The following is an 8,866-nucleotide window of genomic DNA, read 5'->3' as shown; positions in this document are numbered from 1 at the left end:
GACAGATCCAGCACCAGCAACATGGAGACCCAGGACAGTGGATTCACTCCCAGCAGAGCAACCTGGGATGATGGGCACAGCGCTGGGGACATGGAGACCCGGCACGGGGACTTGTTCAGCCCCAGCAGAGTGGCCTGGGGAGACAGGTCCAGCACCAGGGACGTGGAGGCCCAGGACAGGGGGTTCAGCCCCAGTGGAGCAGCCCAAGATAGGGAGCACAGCTCTGTGCTCCCCATGGAGGAAGGGCAGGAGCTGATCCCAGGCCGGCTGAGCTGGTCCGGTGAGGGCAGCGTCAGCCAGGCCAGGCATGTTGGGGTCAATGAGGAAGATGTGCCTGGCTCCCTCTGCCCTGATCTCCTGGCCCAGGAGCCCACCTGGGGCAGTGCCCACCAGCAGGAGCGTGGCAGCTCCAGCAGCAGGGACTGGGCTGAGGAGCTTGGAGGAGGCGACTGCCACAACCAGTTTGGTGCCATTGGGACAGAGCGGGTGCCAGACCCCTGCAGCAGCGGAGCCTCGGATGGCGCCATGTCCGGGGGCCTGCAGTCCCTGGCAGGCTGGCACAGGGATATCTCTCTGGACACGGACGATGCCCGCTGGAGCCAGGACCTGGAGCACTGGAGCGTGGAGCTGCAGGACACCGAGGCCAAGCGCCAGGAGTGGGCGAGTGCCTTCGGTGCCCGTTGTGCCGCCCGCAGCCGGGACCTCGGCACTGGGGAACGGAGCCTGGGAGGGGACACGGGCACAGAGGACAGGTAAGGAGGGCAAGGGTGGTGGCAGGGAGGGAGCAGCTTCCCCTGAGGTGGACAGAAGGGTTTTGGGACATGAGCAGGCCTTGTGTTATCTGGGGCTGGAGCAACTCTGTGGTCTTGTCTCCCAAGCAGGAGCCTCCGTCTTTCAGCCCCCAGCCCACCGATGGGTGATGCCCCAGCTGACCCCCCAGCTCTGGAGACCCCCCGGGGTGAGCTGCTCAGCCCCACTGAGGAAGAGAGGGACCTCCCCGAGCACACCACTGCCCTGCAGAGCCCCGAGGCCTCCTCTTTGCTGCTGGAGGCTGCCAGCGGGATCCCAGTGGACACAGGGATTGAGGAACCCACCTCGGACCACCCAGATGGGGAGAGCCCCCCGGGCTGGGGGGAGCAGCGGCTCTCCCTGGGCGCCCCTCAGCCTGAGGGGCCCATGGAGCAGGGGCAGGAGTTCCCCTTCCTGGAGGTGAGTGGGGAGGGGGCAGCTCCCAGTCCGGCGGAGGGTTCCGTGGCTGCCCCTGCCGTCTCTGACGTGTCCCATGGGCTCGGCAGGACACGGAGCTCCTGGACAGCAGCGTGTTCCGCAGCAAGGCCAGCCTGGGCCGCAAGCGCCGGCACCGGGCACCGGCCCTGCGTCCCACCGCCCCCGAGGGGGACAGCTGGATCTTCCAGGACTCCACCGGTGAGCCCAGCGGGGACGGGGAGGGGAGTGGGGCGTCTGTCCTGGCACAGGTGTCACTCTGACGCTGTCCCTGTGTCCCCGCAGAGCCCCGGCCAGCCCCAGCAGCGTCCTCCGACGAGGAGGCAGCGGAGGAGCCCCGGAGCCGGCGGGTGCGCGGCTCCCCCTTGGGCAGGGGCGTCAAGGTGCCCCTCTTCCCCGGCCTCAGCGCCTCTGCCATCAAGGTGGGACCCCCGGACCCCTGGAGGGGGGGGTAAACCAGGGGTGGGGGCTGCCTGACGGCAGGGAGGAGGCAGTGGGGGGATTTATGGGGCAGAGCACTGTGTGCCCCGCTGACCTCGCTGTCTGCTCCCAGGCCAAGCTGAGGGGCCGCAACCGCTCGGCCGAGGAGGGGACATCATCAGGGGACAGCAAGGGGACCTCCTCCAAGGACCCCCACGTGCAGCGCTCCAAGTCCTGCAAGATCCCTGGTGTGAGTGGGAAACCCCCGGCGCTGCCCCCCAAGCCGGAGAAATCGTCAGGGTGAGTGTGGGGCCAGGACCCTCGTGGGGCGAAAGGGGTGCTGGGGGGGGTTCAGTCTGGGTGCCCAGGCTGCTCTTGGGGGTCTCATGCTGATGCTGTGCAAACACCCCAGATCCGAGGCCTCCCCCCCACACTGGCTGCAGGCGCTGAAGTTGAAGAGGAAGAAGCCTTGAGTGGGTGAGTGTGGGAGTTGGGGGGATGCTGGGCACGGATCCCCCCGGCTGGGGGCTCCCCATGTCCCCTGTGTGCAGGGCTGTGGGTCCTGCGTGGCTGGAGGGGGATGTGAGGGCAGGGCTGGCTGTGGCACCGTGGATGGGGTGTCTCAGTGGGAGATGTCCCTGTGTCTCTGGAGTCTGCATTGCTGGGGTCAGGTCCCTTCTGCCTGCTCCAGCCAGGACCCCTGGCCTGGGTCATCACTGGGGGGTGTGCTGTCACCCCTGGGGGTCCCTGCAGACCCTCAGCCCCTCCCCGCTGTGTCTCTTCCAGGCTGTCTCCCCGATGCCGATGGCCGCTGTCCCGGGACCAGGGCTGTCCCCTCCCATGGGGACACACACACACACACACACCTATGCACTTTGTACGAGCTCGCAGGGTCCCCATCTCCCCCCAGCACCTCCTCCCCGTCCCCATCCTCACATTGTACCCCATCCCCTCTGTCCCCTGGGGGCTGGGGGTGGGCACGACCCCCCCTCCCCTCACCCCTGCTCGTGTATCGCCCCGGACACAGGGCGGCGGGTCCGGCTCGTGGTGCTGCTGCCACAGACAATAAAACCTCGCTGGTCAGTCCGGGGGGCCTGGCTCTTCTCTGGGGGTCACAGGGGGCCCTGTGGGATGGGGGTCCCCGTGCAGGGGCTGCCAGCAGGAGGAGCTCTGTGCCCACAGTGCACCCTGGGGCTGGCTGTTCCCAGCACAGCCCATGGAAGGGGGAACAGAGGCACAGGAGCCGTGCCCGAGGGGTGTTGCTTCCCCGGTCGGATGTAACTCCTGCGGCTTTGGAGGAAGCTGCCGGAGCCTTCCTTGTGTGGGGCCGAGCGCTGCCCTTCCTGCCTGTGGGGGCCTTGCTCCACATCCCACCCCGTGGGGGCTCCCACCCCAGTCCCCCTCAGAGCCAGCGGGGGTGCCGTGACCCTGGCTCGTTCCCAATGGAGCCGCTGGTGCCAGAGCCTGGGGAATGAGGGTCCCAGAGCACCTCAGTGGTGCCCAGGGCAGAGGGAGAGCGGCTCCTTGCAGCGTCCCCCCGCAGCCCCCTCCCCTCCCCCTGCTGCAGATAACGGGGTTTGTTATCAGCCCCACGGGCTCGTTATCAGCCCAGCTCTGGCCACTGATCCACTGCCGTTGGCTACCACAAACCCAGCCAGGGGGACTCCTTCCCCAGCACTGGGACCACTGGGATGGCACTGAGGGCAATCGGGTCAGTGAGGGAGTGACCTGGACCCTCAGTCCTCCAGCTTTTGAGAAGGGATACCTGAGCAGGGGCTGGAAATGGAGGCGTGTTCCAATGGGACAGAGATAGCCGGGATTGTTATTAATAGTCATTAATAACACGGCTCAGTAACGGTGCTGCTCATTAATGGGGTTCTGGCCACGGCAGGAGCAGCCTGGGCAGCCTCTCTGTGATCCCAGGGGCGGCTCCTCTGCGGCGCTGGGGTTTCCCCGTTAATGCCGCTAATTAGCGTTAATTAGCCTACACTGGGGAGTGGGGAGTTCCGCCCTTTCTTTAATCGAAGTTGGCATTTTAACCAGAACCGGGACACCCTCAGGGTTCTGGTGCCAGTTGTGGAAGCTTTTGGGTTTAATTCCTCACTGCCTCGAATCTGGCTGTCCCAGCACTGGATATGGGATCGTTCCTTATCTCCAGCCTGATTAAGCCCTGGCTTGTTCTCCCTGCTGACGCTGCGGGCCTTCTCAGTGTCTGGTTCAGTGGCTGCCATGTCCCTGCCTCCGGGGCCCCCCAACCCACATCCCTGTTTAGCAGCCCCTTTACCCCCTGAGACCGCTCTGTCTCAGTTTGGAGACTCCTGTGAGCTCCCCCCTCTTTCAGCCACTGAATTCCCCCCCAAACCCCTCCTTTACACCCCTTTGCTGGGAGAAGGGCCCCACTGTGCCTGCGAGGGGTTGGGGGTCTCTGTGTCCCCCCAGCCTCCATCCCTGTGCTCAGGTGTTAAACCTGCCCCTTCCACAGCCTGTCCCGTGTTCAATCTGCCCTCAGCCCAGCTCAGACCCCCCTCAGCCCAGGCTCCAGCCCAGACCCCACAGCGTGTCCCCAGGGCACTCGGGGCTCTTCAGACTTCGTTCACTCTGCAAAGTCCTGCTTGGCTTCTCCAGTGCTTTTCCCCAAAGCTGGAACTGTGTTCAGTCCCAGTGGGACATCCGCAGCGCACGGCCCCGCCACCAGAGGGCCCCCCCCCGACCCTGTCCCCCCAGTATTTATTTGTGGGTCGGGGGGATGTCTGTTCTCTCTTGGCTAAGCCGAAGGCGCTGCTGCATCCGGCTCCGTGACTGACCTGCGGAGCTGGGATGCACTGGGAGCTCCACTGGCAGCTGGTCCTGTGGCAGCCATTGCCCTAAAATGGGCTTTCTGCAGCATGGGTGGTCCCAGAGCCTTCCCCCCCCCCCAGATAAATGCCTAAAAAAGTCTCCCTGGCATGTTTTGCTCAAAATGGGGCCCCAGCACCGGGGGACCCCCCGGAGCCACCGCTGTGTGCACAGTGCAGCAAACCTGGGAGCAAAACGGGGAATCCTGAGTGCCAAATGCAAAATGCCAAATGCATCCCCCCCTCCTCCAGTGCGACTCCACCCAGTGTGAACCCCCCCCAGTGTGACCCCCCGCCACCGAGTGCCCGATGTGACACCGCCCGTGCGAAATGCAACCCCGGCGTGCGACACCCCAGCGCCGAATGCGGCGCCCTGAGCTGAAACCCCAAATGCTGGCAGAACCCTGAGGCTCCTCCCCGGCCCTGAGCCCCCCCAGCGCTGCTGCCCTGATCCCAGCACCTTGGTGGGCGGCCAGACCCCCCGGGTGTGGCAGGGGACGGGGTTATCTCGGGGGTCGGCGCATTGACACGCGGGTGAGAGCTCGGTAAAACCCCCCGGGAAGGAGCCAGATGGAGGTGGGGGGAGCTGTGAAGTTTCCCACGGGGGCTCCCCCCCAGCCATCCGTCGCTCCTGCCCTGTCCTGTCCGTCCCATCCAGGAGGAGGGCGGGGAGGAGGAGGAAGGGGAGGTAACTCGGTGGGATTTGCAGGGTGGCTCAGGGGCTGGAGGAGCGGGTGAGCCCGGGATGAGCTGAGCTGAGCTGAGCCCAGCCCAGCCCAGCGCCGGGATGGAGGAGGCAGCGGACGCCTACGCCTACAGTGACAACGAGACGTACTGCGAGTACACGGAGTGGGGCCCCTCGCTGGCCCTGCTGCCCACCATCTACCTGCTGGTCTTCCTGCTGGGCACCGCTGGCAACGGGCTGGTCCTCTGGACCATCTTCAAGGGCGGCCGCGACCGCCGGCGCTCCGCCGACACCTTCATCGCCAACCTGGCGGCCGCCGACCTCACCTTCGTGGTCACCCTGCCCCTCTGGGCCGCCTACACCTGGCTGGGCTACCACTGGCCCTTTGGCACGGCCGCCTGCAAGGTCAGCAGTTACCTGGTCTTTGTCAACATGTATGCCAGCGTCTTCTGCCTGACGGGGCTGAGCTTCGACCGCTACCTGGCCATCGTCCGGCCCCTGGCCACTGCCAAGCTGCGCTTGCGGGTCAGCGGGCTGGTGGCCACCGTGGCCCTGTGGTCTCTGGCAGCCCTGCTGGCCCTGCCGGCCTTGGTGCTGCGGCGGGCGGCCGCCCTCGGCGAGGACTCCAGGATCACCTGCTACATGGACTACACGGACCTGGAGGCCCTGGGGTCGGAGGGCGCCTGGGAGGTGGGGCTGGGGCTCTCCTCCACCGCCGTGGGGTTCGTGGCCCCCTTCGCCGTCATGCTCACCTGTTACTTCTTCATCGCCCGCACCGTGGCCACTCACTTTCGCCGGGAGCGGGCCGAGGGGCTCCGCAAGCGCAAGCGCCTCCTCACCATCATCACGGTGCTGGTGGCCACCTTCGGGGGCTGCTGGCTGCCCTTCCACCTGGTCAAGACCCTCTACGTGCTGATGGACCTGCAGGTGCTGCCCTGGTCCTGCGCCCTGCACACCTTCCTCAACAACCTCCATCCCTACTGCACCGGCGTCGCCTACATCAACAGCTGCCTCAACCCCTTCCTCTACGCCTTCTTCGACCCCCGTTTTCGCCACGCCTGCGCCGCCCTCCTGTGCTGCCGGGCCCCCGGCCCCGGCCCCGAGCGCTCCGCCAGCTACTCCTCCGGGCACAGCCACCCCCCCGGGGGCAAGGGGGGCCCCGGCCCGGGGGGCAAGCTGGACCCCGCCACCCAGGAGACGCTCTTCCGCGCCTGAGCCCCCCCGGCCACCCCCGGCGCCCCCCGAGCTGGTCTCCTCGGGGGGGACCCCCCAACCTCCGCCTTGCCCCAGAGCCTGGCTTGCTTTGGGGACCCCCCCCCGCTGGAAAGCCCTGCTCACGGGAAGGGGAAACTGGGGCAGGGGCTGGGCAGAGCCGGGGAGGAGCCCCTGGGGGGCTCGGGCGGGGGCGGCTCCCCCAGCACCCTTTTGTGTTTTGTGTCAAATAAATGAGTTTTGGTTAAAAAAGGAGCAGTGTGCGTGCAGTTCCCTCGGGAGGGGCTGGGGGGGACATGGTGGGGGACGTCGTGGAGGGGTGGGGGGTGCAGCTGGGCTTTGGCGTGTCCGTGAGTGAGGGGGGGGTTGGGGGTGCACTATGGGGGGTCCCTGCGCCTTGTGGCTGCCCGTGGCCCCTGCTGGGTACCCCTGGACGCTGGTGGGGATTCCAGCCTGGGACAGACTCTCCCTGGTCTCTTCCCCAGCAACGCTTGGGGAAATGGTAGGAAAACCCCCAAACCTTTGGAGCATCACAGCACTGGGATAATAGGGGTGTTTGGCCCTGTGGGGTGGGTGCCTGCCTGCCTCAGCCCCCCAGCTCTGATTGCATCAGGCGGCTGCTCTGTCCCACCAAATCCCATTTTTGGGCTTTTATCCTTATCTGAGGCCAGGACAAGCCCTGGGTGACTCACCCGGGGGTGGAAACGGGACCTGGTGCTGTGAAACACCCAAACCTGAGGGATGGGGGCATGGGACCCCCTGGGTGTGGACAGGGACACGGGACCCCTGGGTGTGGGGGGGGACATTGGACCCCCTGGGTGCTGGTGGGGGATTTGGGCGCTGGGCAGGACCCCGGCTCACCCCAACCAGGATTTTGATGAGCCACCAAATGGTTCCTGTCCCACTTCCCCCCACAGGCCCTGTCGCTTCCTGAGGCTCCGCTCGAAATAAATCTTCCCCCTATTTGCTATTTACATCCTTCATTTACTGGTGATGAACTATCCTGTCTCCTCAGCCTTTGTTCTCCCTTGGCAAGGATGCAGGATCATTACTGGGTTCCTTGGGAGGCTTCCCGTCGGGGAGGGGCTGCCTCTGCCTTCCTGCCAGCCCGCTCCGTGTTTGGGGGACATCAGCTGGAGTCCCCCCACGCAGGGATGGTCCTTTGTCCAAAGAGAGGGAATGGGGAGGGACAGGCTGAGGGGCTGGGGGCTGCACAAACCCCACACCTGGAGAGGTGGGAGCCTACTTGGGGGTTTTGGGAGACTTTCCAGTGGATCTAATTTGGTCTAAGGGCCAGGGGGGCTTGAGGGGTGGGAATGCTGCATCCAGGGCCACGTCCCGAAGTGTGTTTACATTCCAGATGCTGCCCAGCCTGCCTCACCCTGGAGAGACCCCTCGATAACAGCGATCTGTCAATCCAGATGTCCATCCATCAGTCCAACAGCCCCCTCCTTCCCCCATCCATCCATCCATCCATGGTTTAGTGGTTTAGGGGTTGCAGTGACAGTGCTGGCTTGATGGCTGGACTTGATGATCTTAAAGGTCTCTTCCAACCTTGATGGTTCCACCATTCTGCCCCTCCCTCCCTCCATAATTCCCTCCGTCCTGCTCTCCCTCTCTTTCTCCGCCCTCCCACCCTGCCGTCCTCCTTTCCCTCCCTTTATCCCTCTCCCCATCTCTCCCTCCACCCCCCCCACTGCCCCCAAATATCCCAGCACTGGGGGGGGGTCGGTGTTGCTGTTTCCCCCCCTCTGGTGCAGCCGCCGGGCACGGAAACGGCCGCAGGCGCCCGGCCAGCGGAGACGGAGCTGCTGACTTTCTATCCGCCTCTTGGAGATTTCCCTTTCCCTTCCAGGAAGGAAGTGTTTGGTTGAGGAATCCCTGGGGACAAATGCAGGGACACTCCAGAAAAATAACAAGGCCGGAGCCGGGGATGAGGGACAGTGGGGCCGGACCACCCGTCGGAAGGAGATAAGGAAGGTGTTGCCTTCCTGCCAGTTCCAAGGGAAGATGAGGAGGGAAGATAGAGGGGGGACAGCAGGGACAGGGGGGATGGGGAGCATCCTTGGAAAGACTAGGGAGCAGGGGGGGGTGCTCCTGGCCGAGTCTGGGTACCCTCTGTCCCTAAATCACAATGCTCTGGGAACCCTGGGGTGGATAGGGAGTGTGGGGTGTGCTCCCAGGACCCTCAAACCCCAAACCCCAATGCTCTGGGAACACTGGGGTGATTAGGGAATGTGGTGTGTGCTCCCAGGACCCTCAAACCCCAAACCCCAATGCTCTGGGAACACTGGGGTGATTAGGGAATGTGGTATGTGCTCCCAGGACCCTCAAACCCCAAAACACAATGCTCTGGGAACACTGGGGTGATTAGGGAATGTGGTGTGTGCTCCCAGGACCCTCAAACCCCAAACCCCAATGCTCTGGGAACACTGGGGTGATTAGGGAATGTGGTATGTGCTCCCAGGACCCTCAAACCCCAAAACACAAT

The 8,866-nt window shown here is 64.9% G+C and overlaps 2 protein-coding genes across 4 annotated transcripts in view; both read left to right on the top strand.

Annotated features, from left to right (window-relative positions):
• TNKS1BP1 (tankyrase 1 binding protein 1) overlaps positions 1-2,722 on the top strand; it is a 9,339-nt gene extending 6,617 nt beyond the window's left edge. For 2 of the 3 annotated variants that reach the window (XM_017838244.1, XM_017838245.1), the window contains exons 8-14: positions 6-752; positions 879-1,209; positions 1,296-1,425; positions 1,510-1,646; positions 1,778-1,944; positions 2,057-2,121; positions 2,431-2,722. In XM_017838244.1, coding sequence (XP_017693733.1) covers positions 6-752; positions 879-1,209; positions 1,296-1,425; positions 1,510-1,646; positions 1,778-1,944; positions 2,057-2,117 — 1,573 coding nt within the window. In that variant the 3' untranslated portion in view covers positions 2,118-2,121; positions 2,431-2,722. The remainder of the gene's footprint in view (positions 1-5; positions 753-878; positions 1,210-1,295; positions 1,426-1,509; positions 1,647-1,777; positions 1,945-2,056; positions 2,122-2,430) is intronic. The other variant, XM_017838246.1, reaches the window with a different exon arrangement.
• Positions 2,723-5,183: 2,461 nt separating this feature from the next.
• APLNR (apelin receptor) lies at positions 5,184-6,562 on the top strand. Its single transcript, XM_017838234.1, has one exon. It carries the CDS (start codon positions 5,266-5,268, stop codon positions 6,376-6,378), a length of 1,113 nt encoding a protein of 370 aa, XP_017693723.1. The 5' UTR covers positions 5,184-5,265; the 3' UTR covers positions 6,379-6,562.
• Positions 6,563-8,866: the final 2,304 nt, after the last annotated feature.

This window comes from Lepidothrix coronata, unplaced genomic scaffold, assembly GCF_001604755.1.
Source record: "Lepidothrix coronata isolate B3197 unplaced genomic scaffold, Lepidothrix_coronata-1.0 Scaffold329, whole genome shotgun sequence".
NCBI classification, from domain to species: domain Eukaryota; kingdom Metazoa; phylum Chordata; class Aves; order Passeriformes; family Pipridae; genus Lepidothrix; species Lepidothrix coronata.
The sequence above is the reverse complement of the archived record's forward strand: the minus strand, read 5'-3'. Positions and strand labels throughout refer to the sequence as shown.

Bases quoted from the DNA above. Each gene is read 5' to 3' on its own strand.
- APLNR (XM_017838234.1), top strand. From the start codon at position 5,266: ATGGAGGAGGCAGCGGACGCCTACGCCTACAGTGACAACGAGACGTAC.